Raw genomic sequence first — 23,100 nt, 5'->3', positions numbered from 1 at the left:
AGAATAAAAAAATCAGTTTAATGTTCTTACCGATAATCATGATGAAATACAGACTCTTTGGTTAAAAACTGTACAGACTAAAAGTTCATGCTCATCTGATCTCGAGCGGTCTGACAGGTACCGCATGTCTTTCCCCATTCTCATTCCCTCACTAAGGAATCTGAAGAAGGTCTTCCTTATCCTTTCGAGATCTACAGGGATGCAAGTTTGTTTGAACTGTGGTTTCACTGGTGGCTGTTGCCATGCCAACCTTCCTCTCTCTGATTCTTTCTCTATATTGAGCGCAATTGCAATGCAGAGTGCGGTTCACCAATCACAACTATGATACAACACATCTCTTTCTAGTTTAGAGCCCTTTCTTTACCTGTTTCCTCACCTGTTTGGGTTGCCCACACCTGTCACAAAACATTAGGAAAGTGAACCGACCCATTTGAAAAGTGCTATATATCCTTTTGACATCAATATAGAGATTAGTTTATATCTTCTTCTTTTGTATTCAAATGTGTTATTCAAAGGCTTCAACCATCACTGATAATGCTGAAGATATTAAAGATTTTATGCTTTAACATGCACTGATAAAAATGAACCCTTTCTCAGGCCAACAAACTTTTGGAATAAATACTGTAACTTCTGAAATAAATGTTCCTCTCCAGCGGTGCACGTCGCAGTTAATTAAGTTGACTTTTAAAGTGAATTTTAAATCACTACTTAAAAATAAATTAACAACACTAAAGAATACATTTTTGAGTTTCAAAAATGCTATGATGCTTATGCATAAATAAGCATATTTGATGAAAGGTTCTGGAAGCCAAATTACTGGATGCAGCTGAAGCCTTACAGGCTGTTGATAACAGCCAAATGCAGTGAGCTGTGAAATATTAATGTACAAACAACTGCAATGTCAACTTGATAGCAACTCTTGAAGCTTGAGATACAATCACTGACACAACATCAATGAAACAGCTGCTAAATGCTGATAAACTTAAAATAACATCTGGTACTTATCCATTTTTCAGTTCTTTTAAAAGGTAATGAGACAAATGAATAAGCAGCTAAAAATTAAATAAAGGAAGGCAGGTCAATGGCATCTCTTCTGTTCATAGCAATTAACAAAAATGTTAAATAATCATTAAACTTTGTATTTAATATTGGAAGAAAAAAACTCTATTGGTGGCATAACGCATCAAACAATGAATATAATGAACTAGACAATGAAAATTATGAGATATGTAATACAGAGGAATACGAAATTTATCTCATGATGGCATATTAAGAATATAAGTGTAAGAACATTTCCAGCTGTTCGTAAGCTTTTTTAAGGTATTTTGCATACAACTGCATAAAAGGTAAACCCATACAGTGCTTGGTGTCGATGAATTATTTTAATAATAATAACATTTTATCAAGTTTAACAATTTTAGTCAAGTAAAAGCAAAACCAAATATTGTCAACCATCAAATGTCTCTTTAATGGAAAAACTCAGATATACTGTATATTTAATGGCGCTGTCCAGTGCTGACAAAAATAACCTAAAGACTCAAAGTAACATATGTGAAATTAAATACTGACTAATATTGATAACACGTACATTCATGCATTTACACATTGGTATTGTTGGTGATATTGCAAAAAATTATAACGTGTACTGTGGACTCTGAAATGCTCACCAAACTGTCGTAATGAATGAGCTCCAGCTCGTAGTCCGGCAGAATGTCGCTCCGGTTGTTAACGAGATCCAACGCCATCTGGGCTGCGGGGAGACACGCTTGTCCACCAGGCCATCCTCCACTCATGGGAAACAGAGCTCCGATGTACAGTTTCTTTTTGCCTGCAATCGCACACGGCCAGGAGAGAAAGGTAAGCACTGCGTAAAGGACAACCAAGCTCCTCCAAACTCTATTCAAGGTCCCGATGGTTTCCAAGGATGCCATGAGTATAAAATTTGCTTTAGGTAAGCTTTTGGTCCTAAAATGTTAGATTCTGTTCGAAGCTGAACGTTTCGACACGTGCGATAGCGGTATGTGGAACGCGTAAAAACCGCGATTCTTCGCGCGCATGTAGTAATGTTTAAATGCGTATTATCCCTCGTCGCGATATAAAATTATTGCCTGTTTAATCACAACCTGCAGGCTCGTTTGGCTTAGTAATTTTAAAGAGCACGAGGGGAAACTTTAAAAGTTAGAGTCATAATAAAGACATTTTCTTTAATGACTTGTGCAGTTACTTCTTTTGTGCGGTTCTCCTGATTTTCTTTGGAATCTTCAGAATCTTGATTTTTTTATTTATTAGAATCTCTTTAAATATGAATTAACTTAACTTCAGAACCGTAAAAGCTGCTTCTCAGCACTTTTGACTCCAAACGACACCAATACGACACCAATTCAACCCTCAAGTCCAAAGACAAAGTATCATGGCAAAGCAAAAGCTTTAAACAGAGAGTACGTTTAAATGTTGGGTATAGATATTAATGTTAGGTATAAAGCACCATTAGGCGGTTAATATATATTAGTTCAGAGCCAGAGGCGGTGGTTTGTAGTACAGCTTCGCTCAAGTCGCATGACAGAAAAGAAAAACAGTTGGCAACGTTACGCGACATCGTCAGTCAAACGCGCTCGGCAAATCCTGTCCTCTGTCGTTTACCGCACCGTTCAGGAAACGTGATTAAGTTTTAAACCGTCTAGCATATTATTCCAGCATCTGATCAGAATATTGGGATAGAACAATTCTGCTGCGGCATAATCCTTTAATCCGCCGGGAGGAAAGGGGGAAAGAGTGACCATCAAACGCAGCAGGCATAGATCCGAGCAGACACATGCAGAACTGATGCTGTAACTGAAGAGTGAGAGGTGCTTTTATATAGAGAGCAGGGATGGGGAGGTTGGGGTAGGGGCGTGTTTAAGGTGTAAATCTCTTATTCGTGCCCTTGTCTTTTCTCTTTTGAAATATACGTTCACTGAAGCCTATACGGTGAACTATACAAAAGAGTAAAATTGTGCAGAAATATTGTCTTATTATTTCATATTATTATAAAAAAGATCTATCTATCCATCCTTTCATCCATCTATTTATCACAAATGGATTAAAGGAGTAGTTCACTTTCAAAATAAATTTTCATGATAATACTCATTCCCATGTCATTCAAGATGTTTAGTTGAAAAAGAAATTCAGGTTTTTGATGAAAACATTCCAGGATTTTTCTCCATATAGTGGACTTCAATGGACTCCAAATGGTTGCAGGTCAAAATTATAGTTGAAGTGCATCTTCAAAGGCCTTTAAAAGTTGATGATGAATAAGGGTCTTATGTAGTGAATAAATTTGTCATTTTCAAAAAAATATATATATGTGTTATAATCGCAAATGCTCTCCTTGCTCTGTTCTGCGATGCACGATCATGACTTCACATAATGCGTAAATACGTTGAAAACATACACATTCAACTTGTAAACACCTTTTTTAAGTAATAACGTATTTTGTGAAGTCATGAACGCACATCGCAGAACAGAGCAAGGCGAGCATTTGTGTTTATAAAGCATATACTTATTTTTTTTTAAATGACCGATCGTTTCACTAGATAAGACCCTTATTCATCGTCTGGTATTGTTAAAAACCCTTTGAAGTTGCATTGAAACTGTCATTTTGAGCTTTAACCATTTGGAGTCCATTGAAGTCCACTATAGAAAAATCCTGGAATGTTTTCATCAAAAACCTGAATTTCTTTTCGACTAACGAAACAAATACATAAATGTCATCTTAGATGACATCGGGGTGAGTAAATTGTCATGAACATTTATTCTGAAAGTGAACTTCTCCTTTAAGATTAACCTAATACGTTGCCATATAAGTTTGATGCACAAATTGAAATATGAAGTTCAAGAAATATGTCATATTCGCTTATTTCAAGCCAACTGAAAAAGCATCAAAGTCATTTTTGACTCTATTATCAGCACATCTACACACTTGCCCGTAATGACTCACACACACAACTCTCAGCATCTCTCTCGTCTCTTTTCACTCTCACTACAGCTGAAATGCTGAAATTAATGATTTTAGACACTCCCAGACCCCCGGACCCAAGATACTCCTGTGACATTTGGAGCTCTCTTTTAATCTGCCCTCTCCATATGTCAGTCATTAATTATTCATTCCTGATCTTTAGTTGTTATTTAATAAAAGTAAAGGCCAGAGGTGCCTCCTGTGAGACCATATAATTACATCTTTGTTTATATGATGGCTAAATATGTTTGCACGCTCAAAATAAAGCAGGATCGGGTCGGTTCTTGCCGAATAACTGCATTTTATCGAAAAGTTTTAGTAGGTTTTATGGAGCGTTGATGTGCCAAAATGTGACCTTTATGCTGTATTATCCTATTATCAAGCAGAAAGAGGAATGTTATCACCACAAGCATGCTTGAGTGTATGCAGACAAGCACTGACACGCTCTGTGCAGAGATGCAGACACAACCTCATTCATACACACACACACACATTCATTGGACAAAGATACAGACTAGCTACACACTTTGGCCGAGTGCTAATCTTTAGCCTGCTGAGAGTGCACTAAGTAGGTGTTGAGCTCTGACTGCGAGTTAGCGGAGAGAAATCGAGTGTGGATGAGAGAGAAAGAGCGTTTACTGATAGTCTAATTGAGAGGAGATGAAGAAATGGGGGAAATGAAAGGCAACACAGAGGACAGAAGAGCAATTAGAAGGAGGGATGGTGGAGGAATGAGAGAGTGATACCGTCAGGGATGAAAAGGCTTCTGTATTAATGCTCAGAGAGACTGACAGTCTGATGAATTCTAATGCGATTCCATAGAGCATAGATGACATGAAACACTTTCAGGAAAGTTGACACGTCGCACGTCTGATATCTTATACTGCATAGATAACTGTTTTAACCGGTGTTGTGGTACTCTTTTATATATTATGCATGACCTCATATTTATTGACAGATTCATTTGAATATTTATACTTTGTAATATTCTGCAGAAACATTGAAAATAAAATGAAAGCATTTTAATGGTGATATACACTTTAACTTGTACATTCATGTTAATTTTTACCTAAACTTTTGATGTTGATAAGAACATGTCAATGGATATGTTAGGAAATATAAGCACTGTCTAGATCTTCATGACAGCGAGTTGGCATGAAATGCTGATTGGAGATCACATAAAAATGTAAGTGGATTAATTTGGGGATAACATTATACTATATTTATATACTATTATTATATAAAAATATGTTTTACAAAGTATTTAATGTTTAATGCTTAATTTTTTTACATAAAGTATTTCATATTTAAATGCAGGTATAAAGGGAAGTACTAAATATAATCTTACTAGTAAATAAAAGTCAAGTATTGCAAGTGTTTTTATTTAATTAGATCTAAGAAGGATTCGCATTCACGTCATAAATGGTAAAATAGAGCCCCCTTGTGGTTGAAAGAATAATGACAATTTGGTCAGAATTCTCACGCAGAAAAAACTTTTCACACATCATCTTTCTCAATTAACTTTTCATTTACAATGGGCTAGGATGGATTTAAAGCTTTAACATAGCGTAAACTGTTAGCTATTTAGTTACTTTTAGCTGCTTATATGGTTTTACATTGCATTCATTTACAAACCCACTATTACGTATAAAACAAAATTGATCATGGATTTATTTACTCAAAACGTCAGTATTTAGAAAAGATCTTATCTCTCAAATGATGAATCAAAATTTACCTGTATAGTTCATGTCACCTGATGGTTAGAGATAGTGGGGGAAAGTAAGAGAACATAATGTCAGAAAGGATTCATATGAGTAAAACTTATATGTTTGTGTTTGTGAGCTATACAACCGTAAACATACTTACGTGCACACAGTGGTTTAAGTGAGTCCCATTTGCCCAGCTTGGTACAGTGAGAAATGTTGAAACCTTCCAACAGGAAGCCAGCATGGCAGCTGTAACGCAGAACAGTGCCCTCTACTGGCTGTCCAGGGGGCAGCAGCGCCACCCTTCCATTCTCCAGAGACATCCATGAACGAGGGCAAACCAATACTAAAAAATGTAGCAACACACTTTTAGCACATCCTGTAATCCTTTAATCCTTGTTTATAATTCGAATCAATTGTATGTAAATGCATGGATGTATGAATAATGTAGAGTGAATTACAGTGTACATTGGATTAATTCCCGAAAAAAGTTTTTTCTGCTTGGCTACACTTGAATGTTTGTCAAAATCAATTATTCCAAAGAGCCATCTAAGCAATATAAATATTAACCAATGGAAATTGGACAGTGTAATCAGAGACTTACAGCATCTGCTGATCTGGTTAATTTCAGTCCAGGTTCCATTGGGGAGGCATTTTCGGACCTTGGGCCCTACAATAACTCTGCTTGCTCTGCAGATATATTCAATCTCATAGTCCACGGGTAAGATCTCCACACTGCGGATCTACAGAGAGAGCGAGAAAGAAAGCATTTTTTTAAATTAAATTAGATCAGGGACAGTCGTCCCATCAGAACAGACACAGATGTTTGTAACAGTCAATTTAATTTGCTGCCGCATTCTTTCACCTGTTCCTGAGTCAGTCCTCGGTAGCGAATCCCTCCATCTCTGGGGGGACGAATTATTGCACATCCTAAAAGAAACAAATACACATAACAAGCTAACGGTATGAAAAGAACGGAGAGGAAAAATCTTCGATTTGGTAAAGTTGAAAATAAACCATGCGTGACTGAATATGACAAGTTATGTTGTAAACTGTTCTTTGATAATTCTTCATTTTATTTAGCAAGATGCAAAAACACAATGTTATCCAAAGATAGCGAATTTAATTGATTAGCGCGATGATCTATCTGCACATGGGCCAAAGTCATACAAATATATAACACTAAATCACAATGAGAAGGGAGAACTGACATCAAAATCCAATTTTCCTCCACATTTCCGCTAGAAACATGATCCCGTGAGGAATAAGGGCACAGCAGTGTTACAAATCTATGAAACCCGGTTTACACTATTGAAACACTTGTCCCTCTATTCTCACAAAGCAATTGAACTTCTATATTATACCCAACACACACAGACCCAGAAACTACCCACACACACATTACCTCCGGTCGTTGAATTATGTATGGCTGAGATGAGAGTAGGAAGCGAGTACAAAATTACAAGAAATAATAGCTGTTCCATTACTGCATCTGAACGAGAGAGAGAGAGAGACAAAGAGAGACAAAGAGAGAGAGAGAGAGAGAAAGAAAGAAAATGACTTATAATAATATACTTCATTTCAGTATAGGTCACAATTCATGCTCATTTCAAACCATTTAAACTGCTGTTGCTATCTTGTTGGCATTCACTTGTTCAACATTTAATACTGGTGTCTCATGTAATTACAGCACACACAGGAGGAGGACTCAGGGAACATGGAGACGGTCTCTAACCCTTAACTGTAAAGATTTTATGAGCTTTCCATCAACCAGTCGTAGTGGAAAATCACATCTATGTTGGGTCAAACCAGAGCGTGCACAGGTCTATCACACTCAAACAAAAACAGACCTTTCCTCACAAAGACGATTCATGGAGTCATGTCACGGGACACAAAGAGAATTTATTAATATTGACTTGTTTTGAGCACACTTGGAGTTAGAGGTTACAGATAAGCAATGAAAATACATCGGATTGGGGGATGATAGAGACATGCAAGTAAAAGAAAGTGGCAAGAGGAAGGGAGGGATGGAGAGCTTTGGGAACTTCAGGCTCGCAGTGGGGGATACAGACAGGAGATGATTCAGTGAGGTGCGGATCAGAGGGATCACTTAAACTTTAAACAGGTCTCTACAGCGCTCCTCCTCATTAAATCTGCACATCACAATGGCCAAGCAGGACACTTCAAAACCCTGACTTTAGAGATTACAGTAATCCAAACAATTACGATGCACTAAAAGTGATTAGTCTGCATTTTTGGGCCTTTCGATTATCCTAAATGTAGCACATATTTTAGATCATAAATAAAAAAATGATATTAAGACTTTGGAAGATTGTGGCGTTTTCTCAGTTGGACGATTTGTTGAGTCGTGTTTAGGGAAACATTTCAGCACCATGGACAAGGACTTTCGGTTTTTAGGGTTTTGTGGGCCCCTAACATTTTAGTAAGTCCTGTTTTTTTCCATCGCATTTGAATTCATTGATGATTTAGTCTTTAAATATAACTCATTTACAAGATGCTTTCTCGATAAAAAAAGATAACAACTCTCAAGAGCGGATGCAGCCTTGAAGTTTCCATTTTAACATGGCTTCATGTGTCGTCAGCAAACAGGACGTACTGTAAAGTGTTTCCTATCGACCGACGCGTCCTGAAAAGATTCAAAGCTTCTCCGGAATTGAGAACAATTCGCGATTGGAAGCGCAGAAGATGCCGACACTGCTAAGACCGTCTACATGCCTTTAAATTCACAGTTGATGAAGTTTTGTGTCCAGCTCGGACCATATTTTAAGCGAATTTTCTTGATCACAGTATATCTGGCAGGTATGCACGATCAAGCATCCCAAACACAAACATCTTTAAGCCACACCATCAAATAAGAAACAAATCCATAATGCGTAATGCAAATGAAGCAAACAAGCGCAGTTAAAAAGTGGTTTACTCACAACCCTGAAAGGCCCGTTGCGACCTCCACCAGAACCGACCCGAAGAAAACAAACACAAGATCCGTTTAACGAGTGCTTAAAATCATCCACACATTTGAGATCGCTGTCGCTTCGATTGTGCAAACGGGACGTCTGTGCATCACATATCCTGACGAGTTGATGGCTTTTGGAGATGTTGAAGTATTGCTTTGCATTAGATCCTCGCAGTTGTAAATCACAGTCTGTGTAGATTATCTACACGCTAAAAGCTCGACAGCGCGCATCCTTCCTCCTTCCTTCCTTTTTTCTTTTTTCCACTCCCTCCTCAGTCTCACTTACTCGTGACGTCACGGAGGGACCGCGCAGCACATCATTTACTCATTACATCACGAGTCGTCTGTTCTCAGTTGGAAAGATTTAAAAGGCTATTCATAGAAAACAGGGGGCGTGTGGTGTACATGTGTATTTGATTTTATTTGACTATAGTTTGCAATGTAAAGACCTACATGTTATGCAGTTATAATGGCCGACATTACAAATAAGTGGACGAGACACTTTCCACATTTCATAAAAGACTTTAAATTATTACAGCATAGGATATCATTAAGCAATAAAACATAATATGAGAAAGCACTGAAATCTACTGTATGGATTTCTTTTTGTAACCACACATCTTGTACTTGTGACATTAAATAACAGGTATAAAATTATTTGTTCTCAGAGAAAACAAAACAAGACCACAAGTAAATCACATTTAAAAGAGATATTTAACAAATATAATAGAGATCATATGGTTTTACACTATAGAATAGTCTGAAGATTTGTGAGGATTGTCTGGTCCCTAGAAATTGGTTACAGGCACAGCACAGTCGTCTATTTTTACTTCAGATTTGAATATTTAATTAGAGACTAGTCCTTAGGAAGAGCCACATGAGTTATTTGTCTGACAGTTTTTCTTCACATGCTATAAACTCTTTGAGATTCTGAATAGGCATCATTGATCAACAATCAATTCATCTTAAATGTATTTGTCTCCTCCGGTCTGAACAATCTAAACATTTATATACACAATCTGGGTCGGTGTCCCGGACAGGGTTTAAATCTAGTCCAGAACTAATTTAACTGTCTAAGGTTTCTTGATCGAAAAAAACTTACGCTGACAAATCTAAAAATAAATTAGTGCCATTGTTTTGTCTCAAGATACACAGTATTGTGTTTTGTATTTTTTTATATCCCAATTTAACTAAGGCCTAGTCCTGACTTCAGATAATCTCTGTCCGTGAAACCACCCCAAGAGAACAAACAGACTAAGGAAGAAAATATTGCAACAGTCCTGTAAAAAATATTTCTATCCTCTCGTTTTCACCTTTTTTCCTGTTTTTGGCATTCAAACAGCTCAGCAAGGTAGCAGACGCTGTTTGATAACTGCCAGAATGGTAAAAATTGTCAAAAAAAGATGACTTCATAAGGAATAAATTACACTCAAAGTGTCTCCTTTTCAGTCAGCTCACCTTCCTTGTCCTAGCAGATATAACTGTTTTGATGATAGCATTATATACATAAAGACGTAGACTTAATATACTTTTCAGTGTCTTGTTAAAATTAAAGAATGTCTGCGTCTCTGCCTGTGCTTCACCCTTAGCTCTTCTATTAATTTTGTAAAATAAAGGTTCTTTTAACAAATATATAAAATAACGGCAATACAATAAACAATGTTACAGCTACAAATTGACACTTAACACATGACACAAAACATGTGAATTCAGATCATATTATTTTAATATCTCAGTACTGACACGTCTCAAATTCTCATAGAAATACAGCGTATGTCAACAACTCTTAAGGTCATAAAAACGTATTCTTCCATCAAATGTCACTACTGTGCACATCATCATATAGAACAATACTAATAAACACACATCTGATGCTCCCACAGAGAGTCAGCAAACATGTATACTATAAAGCACATGTATTTAAGAAATAACACGTAACAGGAAAAATGCTTCTAAGATGTTCACTATTTTAAATTATTTAACATTTAAATCTGAAAATAGAAAAATGATTGTCTTATACAGCTATATCTCAAAAACAGCAAAATCAGCACTTCGTCTTTTCTGACCATGTGTACTAATAAAATCTTCAGTCTGCTGATTAAAAAGGGCAAGAGTTCATTAAATTAAACACAAAGCATGTCCTATGCATGCATAAGGAAGTACACTATACAAATATATGAAAGTGTCTGTCAGCTGGGGTAAGATGTGCCACCAAAGGACACGACATGAAACACTACAAGTTAATATAGGAGACATACAGTGAAAATAAATATAAATAGAGTACGAAAGCAGTTTACGTTCACATATTGTGTCAGAAGGTGAACAAAGGTTCAAACGCCATCAGTAAAACCTGCTCTGAAGCGAAATCTCGTCTTAATTAAAAAGTACGATTATTGTCAGCCACAACAATGAAAGCATGGTTGTAAGACACTGTTTACACATTTGCATAGAAGTACTTTATGCGAGTGTAATGATAAAAAAGGGTGCTAGTTTGTACTATTTCATTATCAAGCTTAAAAAGCAATATCATTGCTTTCATTAGTTTAAACAAATACTGTCATTATTTTACCACTTGAAATCTTCAAATTGCACAGCCATCACATCCAAAAAAGAATCCTTTTTAATATTTACTCTGAATTTTAAAAACCTACTGTACTTTGGTCTTTCTCTTTCTAAAAGGAAATCAAACTATATACCAAATAGTTTTGTTCAAAACAAAATAGTTTTGTTCAATCAAGAAACAAAGGTCTCCGTGCACGGAAACGATATCACATTATAATGTACAGACTCACAAACTGACACTTCTGTTGTGCTGTTTGAGAAACTCATCTAAAATGTCTACGTTTTTTTGTCTCGCTCGTCCATCCCCTTTCTCCAGCCCGTCTCTCTCCCACTCTTCACCTGAAAGACTAACATCACTGCTGAGATGACCCAGGTGCTCAACTGAGTTGCACTTTTGAAGATCTGAGATGATGGTCTGCAAACTGACCATGGAAAGGGAGTCTGAACCAGATCTCTTCACCTCACCTCTTCCCATATCCCCCCACCTGGAGCTATTATGCGTCTCCACCCAATTTATAGCATTTGCCACGCCCCCTTTCCCATCCACCCAATCATTTGGTACGGCCGAGCTTCCAGAGGCTCCACCTTCAGTCCCTGTGCTGCTGATTGTCTCTGCTCCTACCGGAGGACACCGCCCACCACATGTTTTGTTTGGTTCATCTTTTGGTTGGCCCTTCTCCCTCTGAGCATGGATCTCCTCGCTGATTTTTTCCAGGTGACGCAGGGTGCCGGAGTAGCTTATCTTGGCTTTGGAAATATCTTCCTCTAACTCAAAAATCTTTGACTTGTGCTCCTGCAAAACATTATTATTATTTTTTACTATGAAGCTACATACATTTTTATGCATATTAAACAGGACAGTAAGAGAAGTATAGCTCATCCACAAAGTATAGAGTTAGTTTACTTAAAAAAGAAAACAATTCGCAGTTTATTTATTCACCCTCAGGCTATCCAAGACGCAAGAAATATTTTTGGGGTAAACCATTAGAACATCCACAGCCTACTTACAGCAAACTTTCACATTTTGAACACACTATACAGCTGTAATGAAATGTCAATAAAATTTCACCAACCTCCAGCGTTTCATTAAACTGGTTCTTGACCTCAAAATAAGGCTTGGACTTCACAATTGCTCTCTTCAGAGACTTCTGGAGCTCCTGCACATGAGCCTCGGCCTCCTGGCACAGATGAGTAACTCGCATGTGCTCACGTTCGCTCTTTACACGCTCCTCCTCTGCCTCGTTCACCTGGACACAATAACAGATACATACCAGTCATGAGCGTGTCGAAAATACACTAGGTATGGTTTTAGCAAGATGATCATATAACAGCAAAACACACGTTTATTTAAAGCATTTAATGTCATTTCAAAGCATGAAAATATGTTTTGGGGCAATATGAACATGAATAAACAAAAACAAACAGAAAACATTTTGAGCATAACAAAATACACTGAAAGATCTATAGAGATGAAAGCTTTTAATAAAGTCCTCGGCAAGATCCTATGCTTAAATTCTTAGGGTACTCACTAAGGCACCACTAAGTACACGAAGGCTCGGAGTTGCTGGGGGAAGACACCAACCTTTAAAGTGGCATGATTCAGCATCTCTTGCCAGGTTGGATCCAGTGTTTTGACAACAGTGAGGCCCTGTTCAGCCACCTGTACCATCTCCCTAGCAGCCAAGTGCATAGAGGCGGCTCTCTCAAATCTGAGCGCAGCTTTCTGGGTTTCCTGCTGGGCCTGAGAGGATGGGATCCAATCAAATTGCATTTAAGAGAAGGAGACAGGACGATTTTGAAAGATAAAGGTTGTGGCCAAAAAAAACTGAATGCAAAGACGATATGAGGTTACACTTAATATGGGCTTGACTGCACAACAAGCCAGATTCAAGAGATGTGATTGTTACAGACGGCTGTTGCTTGCATACCTCTTTTGCTTTTCTTCGTGCCTCATAGTAAGGCCTGGCCTTCTCAATACAGGTCCCTAGTTCGTTACTCATCACCTTGAGTTTATGCACAGATTCGCTCATTATCCTCCTGTGGCTGGATCGAAGATCCTGAAAATCAAAAATGTAAAACATTTTAAACAATAATACCCTGCTTGACCGCTTAATAATAAACATAATCTTAACCACGGATGCAGACATACTCTGGTTTCGTGGCTGCCACTTACTTGAAGCTCCAGTTCCAGCTTGTTGATGTCATCGCTGGCCTCATTTAGATGCTCAAGTTCCTCCTAAATACAGAATCACAGAGGGTGGGAGATGCTTAATGGCGACTATGTTTTTAATATGCATAATTTTGTAGCCAATGAGAGTCCAGCATAAATTTAAATCCTATGTCTCCATGATCATCCGACCAATGATGGCTCCTTTGAATAAACTTAAAAGAATTTTTGACTTTTTATTCATTGGTTACCACATAATTGCCTTACATCCATTTGTGTTGTTTTTATAATGTTGTGCTATTGTAAAAAAATGGAAAATAGTAATAAACATGAATGGGAAGCTGAACCCAAATTTTTGACTGCTTGTTAATAAAAACTGATCCATGACCTCGTTTATATATTATTTGTTTATATTTTATTTCACAGTTTGATTAAGCCTTACTGGAGATATACTAATGTGTGTTATTAACTTTAAGGCATACATTTTATATCAGTTCACTCCATATTATTGTTTATTAAAGTATAGTTATCTGGGTTTGTAAAAAAGTTTAGTAAACTAAGTTACAAATAACTTGTGTCAAGCAGTATGATCAGGCGTAATACAGATAACGTAATGTAATGATTGTCAGTTTAACGTTACCTGGATTCTGGGATCTAGTTCCTCTTCAGTCAGTTGTCCATTAACCATCGTTTCTTCTTGACAAATTGTATTCTCCAACTCCGTTTCTTCTGTTTTCTCTGATTCCCCATCAGCTTCTCTGCCATTATCAGTCACCTCTGTCGGATCATCTCCTACCTTCTCCCCCACTGAAGGTCCCACTAAACCCGCAGGACTTTCACGCAACTCCGGTGGATCCATTTACAGGCCTCTTTGGATATCCAATATAAACAGGTGGATATTGACGAGGCAAAAGACTAACAGATCCAAAACTATACAAAGTAACTAAACAGAGTTTCGTTATTGTTTAATGCGTTTCCTCACATTGGTGCCGAATGGAGTTAGCTTGCTAACATATTGTAAACAACTGACTACTATTATAAACGTATTCATATGTTTACGATTCTTTTCATTGTAAATTACTGTTACAGTTTATAGATTCAATTATATTTTATAGATTAGTACATATTTACCCCTGTCTCTCTGCTTCGCCATTCAATACTCTGCGAGCGTGAGATAAATACAAAACGCGTTATGGGGTCTTTTTGGACTGAATGACCTACTGTAGTTGGATGTTATGTAATATGCAAATGTACGTCATTTGCGTGGAGAGCCGCCTTGGTGACGATAATCTTCGGACGTTCTCCTTTTTTCAATTACTCGTTATTTATTTGCTATTTTCTGTAAGTTAATTACTCAAAATATATTGGCATTAATTTTGATAATAATAATAATATTTTTACAAAATTACTTGTCAGATAAATAATTAGTAAATAGAATAATATAATTTATATTTTAAGTACACCAGATAAAGTTTTGTATATATATATATATATATATATATATATATTAGGGCTGTCAAAAGATTAATCGCTATTAATCGCATCCAGAATAAAAGTTTGTGTTTACATAATATATGTCTATGTACTGTGCATATTAATTATGTTTTTATAAATACAAACACATACACATGTATACATATTTAGGAAATATTTACATGTATTTATTTATGTTTACCAACAATTGAAATTATATATAAATGTTTAATAACCTTTATATTTTTCTTAAATATATGCATGGATGTGTATGTGTTAATAAATACAAAATTATTATGCACATCACACAGATATATATTAGGGAAACACAAACTTTTATTCAGGATGCGAATAATCGCGATTAATCTTTTGACAGCCCTAATATATATATATATATATATATATGTATATATATATATATAGATATGTGTGTGTGTGCGAGTAGGCTATAAAGTTCAAATAGACATATGCAAAGGACGAAAGAGGCTTCTCGGTGTTAAACAAAGATTTTATTTCTCTCTGAAAAATCCCAAAACATAACTACACAAACATAACCTAAACACTTGATTGAATGATTTTTCCCAACATATTCAAATCACAATGATATGCACTACACACACACCATTTAATACATACAACAAACAAGTGATTCCCAAAATCTTACATTTAAAGGCACTTGAAGTGTTCACAGCTTTAAAAAAAGTGTTACTCTCTCAAGATACATTTTACTTTCCTTTATGTTCCTGAACAGTTTTTACTGTGAAGAAAATGTATATAATTGGTCAGTATAAGATTTCACGTTATATTTTCAATTCAAGAGGTAAGTTCTGATGTAAATTTGAATCTTTATATAAAGAAATAATGAAACCTGAGGCACAAAGTCTGAGTGATAAATCTATTATCTTTGGTTTCGTATCATATTCACCTTGAAACAGCTCTTTAATGTATTTATTTTCATCATAGCGCAACACAAATACATTTTTAAGACATTTACAACCGCATGCTGTGATGTCACTGCTGTGAGGGGAATGACAGTAACAAAACTTAAAGACTGGCTGTAACATATAAGTGAGTCCATCAAAAATAGTTTTTATGTGCTTTGCACCTTTAAAAAAACAATTTCTTGTAAAGTTTGCAAACCCCCCCCCTCAACTCCAGCTTGGATCATACTGACTCCAACCAGGAGGTGGTGCTATGTAAATCCTCCTTCCGCGTGAGAAGAAACTAACTACACCTCTGTACCCTGCCCGTGGGACTCCTGACTTGAGGTCCTCCATCACACCAAGGTTACGAGCCAATGTTTTAAAACTCCCAGGACTTGAATACTGCAGTCTAAATTTGCCAGGTTTGCTGGCCTGTAACTCCTCTATAGCCACAATTTGAGCACCATAAACCTCTTTTTCGAAGCTCTCGTCATATGTCTTCTTCTCCAAATAAGACAGGTCTAATGTTGTGAAAGGCACAAATTCGGCATTTAGCTTAATGAAGCGCAGATACTTGTCGTAAAACTGACCTAAACTCACGCCCTTACGACCGAACGTTAAAGTTCTGGAAATCTCTGGTCTGATGCAGGACCTGTCTTTGCGTTGATCGGGGTGGCGCATCCAGTCATCCCAAAACGAGGCAGGCCATTTTGGCTCAAGCTCTGTCCAGAGGTCCTTTGTCAGCATCCAACCCAGTCCTGGGAAAAAATCTGTCCTGTACAACATGCTTGCTTTTCCAGGATCAACATATCCATCCCTGCCGTTGTCATTCCAGGCAGATACGCACCATAAGGTTGGGTCTGATTTTAAAAGTGGATGAAGTGCTCTGAAGTACTCAAAGAAATCAGGAGCCACCTGATTAAAGAGAGAAACCAATTCAGCTTACAAAAATCACAATATCCAAAAATGCAAACTCAACATGACTTTGTCGATACTGATCCATTCCTTTTGGTTATTTATAGAAAAAAAATAACATGCACTTTAAAAATGAAGAATTAAAGTTACCTCTAAATCATCCTCCACAATAACAACAGATGTGTAGGAGAACTTGTTGAAAACTTGGTTCAGTGCCCAACGGTAATGTCGTGAGATCTTGTAGTAGCCCTGGAACTTCTTGTGCTGTGGAGGTATGGCGATATCTGAAAGATCAGGTTGTTTAATATGGGTCAGATGACTGCCATATGAGGCGATCACATTGGCTGTTTCCTCATGCCCGCAGTCCTGGCTCACTATGATTGGATGGAGCTTGGCAGATGGGCGGTGCTCGATGAGTTTGTCAAGGCAGCGTTTCACTGTCACACGATTACAAGCAATGACTAAAACAGGGATGACCACTGGAGGTGAAGGTACTGCATCTGACTTCTGCTGAACATCTATTTCGCCCTCTTTGCCGTCTTCCCAAAGTGACCTTTGGCTTTTGATTTGCATTAGGATTTTCTTCTGCGATTTAAGTTCTGCTTCAAACGCATCTGCTACACGCATCACCTCATTGAGAATACTTCCAACCTGGCCTCCTTCTCCTTCGCCTGTTTTGCCAGGTTCAGCCTGGCTGCCGGGCTGACTAAAAGGGCGCCCCGAAAGGACAAATATGAGGATGACATTCCAAGCTACAAATATAAAAGCACCGCAAATGATGAGAGAACTTCTCTTGCAAAGCATGGCCGTAGACCTGAGGTGCAGTGGGACAGGGGATTCAGGAAGAAAGAAGGTGACGGCAGTAGAGACAGGGCATTTAAAACATGAAGATGGGTCTTGTGGATATTTGAATATGTTTTCACATACTTTGCATGATAGTTATCTGACAGCTGACACTAAGGCAAATTAAACATAACATAAAAGCGATGGTAGGTGAAATAAAGACACATCTCAGGTTTCTGAGTTAGGATATTTGTGTTTTAGTCCAAAGTGGGAGGGCGACTGTCGGCAGGGCCTGTAAAATAAACAAGATGAAAGAATATGAAGCAAAGAAAGGTCATATATACTGTCTGAGCAATAATATTCAATATAAGAAAGTATGACAGCATATCTTTTGGCATTAAAGTAAAGTTTAAAATGATCAATAATCTGATCCATAAATCAATATGGTTGATTTAGCATGGCATGCAAAGACAGCTGTGTGACTATACAAACATCCACAGTTTTTCTTCACCCTTATATTAATTCAGAATTTGTATGTTATGTTCTGGACTTTTTAGGTTAGCTTTTTAGGTTACAACATCTTAAGAAGTCTGAAGCTGAAGGTACTATGGATAGTGTCCAAGTTTCAAAAAGCAGTAACATGATCACCTTGTGAAATATTTGTCCTATTAAACATCATATTTTCGGGTTATTTGGCATTTACGTTTAGATCTCTTTACATTTACTTTTTTACAACCAGGGGTCGCTGTCAATAACAAAAAAGTTGCTGTTCACTTTCTTTAAGAGGTAAGCAGTCACGTCTCTACCACTGTTGTTGACAAAAAGGCTCATCAGGGCAATAAACAGATCTTTATTAAAAAAAATACAAGAAACATAATTTGAAGATGTTTACTGTTTAAAGAATTCAATCAGACAAAAGTGCCCTGAATTCATTATAACGCTTGGAAATGCACAACAGGGTGCCTCCACAACGAACTGATCGGTTGATCGATAACCTCACCTGTAGCTCATCCAGCCCTGCCTCCACCACCAATACCCCCCAAAAAGTAAGACAAACCGGTTTGCTTATCACCCATAAAACCTTATTTCAAGCAACACCACATCTGCGATATGAAACACAACAATATATCTGACTTACATGAGTCAACACGCACTCGTTCTCTGGCATGTTTGACGTTTTCTTCAGTCTTCCAACTTGCTTATACTTCTGTCGTTTTACATACTATCTACCGGTTCAAATATTCCAGATCATACGTGGATACAGCAGCATTTAAACGCTAAAAAACGATAATTTAAGAGCAGTAAACTTCCTGCTGCTCGCGCAAATCCTTCAAGCTTCGCTCAAGAATGTAACATGACTTGACTTCCGGGTGGCGTCATTTTTAGGAAGCCCCGCCCCTCTAAAGGCACGTAAAAAAATCACTCTGCTTACTTTATTGACGTTATTCGTTTAACGTGGGTTTTATTTTGGTGTCAATAATGACAAATCGAGGGTAAGATGGTAGAAATATGGAAACACTGGGATATTTGGGCTTTTTATGCTGATCCAAATCGCCAAATCGATCTGAGTGTCTCTGGTGGGGATCGTGTTACAAGGGTCTATAACCTTTACATGCTTCCATTAAGTTAGATTTCCTATTTATAGACATCATCTGGTAAATGTGAGCGTACCTGGAGCTTATAAGAAGGAGTTTCAACGTTTATGAAGCACCTGTAAAATCTGTTTATTTTCTGCCACTTTTCCACTTGTCCTGTGCATCCTGGGCTACACAGACAGGGTACTCCCTGGATAGATGTCCAATCCATCATAATGCATGAGTCTTGGAAATGTCTTTATAAATGTATCTAGTTTGTATGTATCAATAGTTTATATAAGTTATGCAATATATTTGCAATATACTGCTCTTTGGGTAAATCCCCTGTTGTGTAAATCAGTTTGATCTTTTGTAAATGCGACTTCTACTAGTATATACTTCAGTATGAATCTGCTGTGATCAGAAAAATACATTCATTTATGAATAAGTTGAATTAATAGAATACATTAAGTAGGCATTATTACACAATCAAGATTACGCTTGTACTATTTTTTTTTATTGATACAGCCATTGAATATGTTATTTAATATTAGCCAGAAACTCAGGCACACATTGCAACATCATTTTCCATTTAGTCTATTCAACTATTTTTTATAATTTGATATTAAGTCTGCTCATGGTTAGCAGATTGTACATTTCCTTATCGTTAAAATAATATTTTAACATTCATTATTCCTAAGGCAAACTTCAGGTGTGCAACAATACAGTATTAAGAGTATAAAATCTGTACCGTAACAGTGCACATTCATACAAGACAATGCAAGCCAAAACATACAGTGCGGTTACACTGGCATTACAAAAATCCACATATAAGTCAATCCATACGTCTTTCAGACAGCCTAAAGGAGAATTTGTGTGAGGTGCACGTTGTCTAAACGATCTTCAGGAGATTCATTCCTCAGGTTCAGAAGCTTCTCTCTGCCAAGTCTCAGATTCCGCTTTCTTGTGGTCTTTTGTGTTATACTGAACACATCCACTCAGCTTATCACACTACAAAAAGATATTTCTTTATTAATGTCATTGTTTTTAGCATTATATATTATCCAATATTATAATCATTAATTAAGCCTGCATCAGAGTTTCAAAATGATTAATTAAAAATGCTTCAGCAACAGCAACCCTTTCATTGAAATTAGATATTCTTCTGAGATATTAAAGGTCTAATGTATGAAATTTAGTGGCATTTAAGCGGTGACTAGAGGCCGCTAGAAGCACTAAGGTGGCTAACACAGCAGTAAGATGTCGTCACATTTACACTTCTTGCCGAAGTAGGCCTAGATAACGTATTTACGAAACGTGCTGTGTAGAGCAGTTTATCCGTTTAGGGCTTCTGTAGAAACAACATGGCGATGTATAGAAATCAACAAGTCCTCCAACTCATACGACCATTCTGTATGTTTACAACGACCCCCATGGAGCGTTTCCAAAAATAGCGCTTCTACTGGCAGCAGGAGAAACTTTTGTCTACCGTAATGTTTTAAACAATGATGTATTGGAGTGCGATTTTCACTTTAAACTCTCAGGATTACCTGTATTTACATTACAAATGACACCATTCACCCATTTTGAGCAAGCAACGTAACCTATTTATTTATTGTATAGTCATAATTGTTTTTTAAAACGGACAAATATTCCAAGTGTACCAAGGTCAAACGATCAATTTTTATGATGAAAAGAAGCTGAAATGAGCACCATATGCAGTTAATCTTCTTGCCATGTGAACGTCCGGGTTTAAAACACATCAAACACACAAATTTAAAATTACCGCCAGACGAAGTGCATCATTACGTCTGCACTGAATGTGAAGTCTTATTGGCTCTTGCGTCATGACGTCAGTATGAACACATGGATTCATGGATAATCTTCGTCTAGATTTATTTTGGGCTTCAATTCAGAAAATTTGCAATACGATTGTTTTCGTATTATACTGTTTGTCAATTTATGGAATAAATACCTGTCACATTCACATGTGTTGCATTTTGTATGGTTGAGTAGTATTTAGGTTTAGGTTGAGGGTTGGGTTAGGGGTTCAAAAATATCTTTAAACCTATAAATATTGAGGAAATTATTGATACTAAAACAAATATGAAGAATTAAATCCATAAAAAGTGAACAAGCTAAAGCAATGGAATAACATCATAATAAGCTGCTGGTGCTATAGGGCGCTCATCATTAATATATAACATTTGGTCGTAACAAGGTGCTTGTACAAACGACCGACTGGGTCGTTTTTTTGGAGAGGGCAGTCTGATAGAAATATCTTATCATAAGGTAATAAAAATGTAAGGACTTTATACACATCTGAAGACAGGGTTATGTATATTATATTGTATTTCTATTAATCGATCCTCCAAAAAGTCACACACTGGACCTTTAAGATAACAAAATTATTCTGCATCAATAATATTGTTAAAAAAGTTATAGCAGGGATAAAAGTGTAAAGTTATGAAGAGTAATCTGACCATACGCAAATTTTAATATGGATATGGGATGGGGTCGGCCAATGTCAAATGTAGGAAAAATATTTCATAACTGTAACATTCTTAATGTCACGTATACTTATTTAATACAATTATTATTTAAAAGAAAGTTGCAATACAATTTATATCTCAAAATTATTATTTTGTATGAAACCAAAGAGCTTTAAAGTTTTGCGTAAGTGCTTTTATAAGGCCACAACTTACATCCGGATCAATCTGGTTCGTCCAGTCTATTCCCAGTCTCATCCGGACGGTGTCAGACACTGCAGCTGTTAGACACAGCAGTCTATTCTTTAAAAACGACAGTAAGTCAAGAGGAAATAACGAATCCGTTTCATTATGGTTCAAAGCGCTCTTCTGAGCACAAACTATATAAACACAGAAAGTCCTTGGACACTCCGAAAGGGTTTTTCTTAAATCATCCACTCGTAGAACCAGGTTGCCTCGGGATAAAATACTACACCGCTCAGATAGAAACGCAACACCGTTTCGATCCGATTTGAGTTTCGTTTTGCTGCACTTCTTTGACAAAAGCGAGTTTTTTAACAGCTGATCTTTGGCTTCGGGGTTTCTTTTAGCAGATTGCCTTGAACAGCGCGTCGAAACAGACAAAAGACCCGGAATCTCCAACTTCTCCCAATGAAACAAGTAGAGAGCTCGAAAATACGATCTGTCAGAAGACTTCATCCCGAGCCCGTACACCGATGCCGCGGGCCGCGTCTTGTTCGCCCGCTTTCGGGCGAGTATATTGCCCTGACACCGGAGAACAGCGGACAGCGCTGACGCGGACGGTGTTGAAGCCATCGCGGACTTTTCTTTCGGGACCCTCGTGGTCCTTCAAATGTCGTCCCTAATTACGAAACACACCTTGAGTCTATAAATGGAGGGAGTCTCGACTGGCGAGGGGTGTTGCGTTATCGTGCACTTTACATGACCAGAGAACAAGATACCACTGACCCATATTAAAAACATACTACTCATGCGGATAGACGGATAACTGTGTTGTATAAATAAACACAAGGTGTGTGAAGACGCAAGGTCACATATGCAAGAGCTGTTGATCACATAAAGTAGACAAGTAGCTCACCTATGTCTATTACTGTCTAAAACACAACTGAGAGCAAAAATGTAGACAACAAAAATCTGTATTTTGTACAAATCTGATCAGAGATTGAACACTGGGTGGCATCAGAGCTCTTGTTTTGATGGTTACCAGATTACACAAACATTTGTAAGGTTAATGCTCTTAAAATGCTGCAAACAATAATTGTAGCCTACTTATAATTGTATACATTAATATTGAAGTGCCATGATCTACATTCGATAAACTAAGCTAAAATAAAGCTTAGATTAAGATACAACGGACACATCTTGTACCATACTACAATGCATCAGTCTAATACTTTTGCAAAATAAAAGCTTGACAGGGTGATCAAGACCTTAACCCCAAAGGTGACTTACATCATTTTGAAGTGTCCCTGTCGCTCAATTTATAGGAAATGCATTGGCACAGTAAAGGTTATGGGTT

General features: G+C 37.2%; 4 protein-coding genes across 5 annotated transcripts in view; all 4 read right to left on the bottom strand.

The window, feature by feature from the left end:
- The window catches only part of gabbr1a (gamma-aminobutyric acid (GABA) B receptor, 1a), a 37,303-nt gene extending 28,399 nt beyond the window's left edge, over positions 1 to 8,904 (bottom strand). The window contains exons 1-7 of the mRNA XM_056757162.1: positions 8,643 to 8,904; positions 7,106 to 7,192; positions 6,566 to 6,630; positions 6,305 to 6,443; positions 5,861 to 6,046; positions 5,730 to 5,747; positions 1,668 to 1,828 (exon numbers count right to left, since the gene is read on the bottom strand). Coding sequence (XP_056613140.1) covers positions 1,668 to 1,828; positions 5,730 to 5,747; positions 5,861 to 6,046; positions 6,305 to 6,443; positions 6,566 to 6,630; positions 7,106 to 7,184 — 648 coding nt within the window. The 5' untranslated portion in view covers positions 7,185 to 7,192; positions 8,643 to 8,904. The remainder of the gene's footprint in view (positions 1 to 1,667; positions 1,829 to 5,729; positions 5,748 to 5,860; positions 6,047 to 6,304; positions 6,444 to 6,565; positions 6,631 to 7,105; positions 7,193 to 8,642) is intronic.
- A 1,478-nt stretch (positions 8,905 to 10,382) lies between these two features.
- sh3bp5la (SH3-binding domain protein 5-like, a) lies at positions 10,383 to 14,606 on the bottom strand. 2 transcript variants are annotated; one of them, XM_056756799.1, is made up of 7 exons: positions 14,535 to 14,606; positions 14,044 to 14,272; positions 13,410 to 13,472; positions 13,165 to 13,293; positions 12,819 to 12,977; positions 12,310 to 12,483; positions 10,383 to 12,029 (listed from the first exon to the last, which is right to left on the bottom strand). In XM_056756799.1, exons 2-7 carry the CDS (start codon positions 14,260 to 14,262, stop codon positions 11,463 to 11,465), a joined length of 1,311 nt encoding a protein of 436 aa, XP_056612777.1. In that variant the 5' UTR covers positions 14,263 to 14,272; positions 14,535 to 14,606; the 3' UTR covers positions 10,383 to 11,462. The 2 variants fall into 2 exon arrangements, with proteins under 2 accessions (XP_056612777.1, XP_056612776.1); XM_056756798.1 differs by having other exon boundaries at positions 14,044 to 14,587.
- A 768-nt stretch (positions 14,607 to 15,374) lies between these two features.
- mgat1a (alpha-1,3-mannosyl-glycoprotein 2-beta-N-acetylglucosaminyltransferase a) lies at positions 15,375 to 18,860 on the bottom strand. Its single transcript, XM_056756797.1, has 3 exons — positions 18,636 to 18,860; positions 16,865 to 17,789; positions 15,375 to 16,714 (listed from the first exon to the last, which is right to left on the bottom strand). The coding sequence occupies exons 2-3, from the start codon at positions 17,516 to 17,518 to the stop codon at positions 16,025 to 16,027; spliced, it is 1,344 nt and encodes a 447-aa protein (XP_056612775.1). The 5' UTR covers positions 17,519 to 17,789; positions 18,636 to 18,860; the 3' UTR covers positions 15,375 to 16,024.
- A 727-nt stretch (positions 18,861 to 19,587) lies between these two features.
- On the bottom strand, positions 19,588 to 22,496 carry LOC130428986 (uncharacterized). Its single transcript, XM_056757316.1, has 2 exons — positions 21,777 to 22,496; positions 19,588 to 20,082 (listed from the first exon to the last, which is right to left on the bottom strand). Exons 1-2 carry the CDS (start codon positions 22,374 to 22,376, stop codon positions 19,984 to 19,986), a joined length of 699 nt encoding a protein of 232 aa, XP_056613294.1. The 5' UTR covers positions 22,377 to 22,496; the 3' UTR covers positions 19,588 to 19,983.
- Between the last annotated feature and the right edge of the window lie 604 nt (positions 22,497 to 23,100).

The sequence above is a fragment of the Triplophysa dalaica genome, chromosome 9 (assembly GCF_015846415.1).
Source record: "Triplophysa dalaica isolate WHDGS20190420 chromosome 9, ASM1584641v1, whole genome shotgun sequence".
Lineage (NCBI taxonomy): Eukaryota > Metazoa > Chordata > Actinopteri > Cypriniformes > Nemacheilidae > Triplophysa > Triplophysa dalaica.
This window is presented reverse-complemented; position numbering and strand designations above follow the sequence as displayed.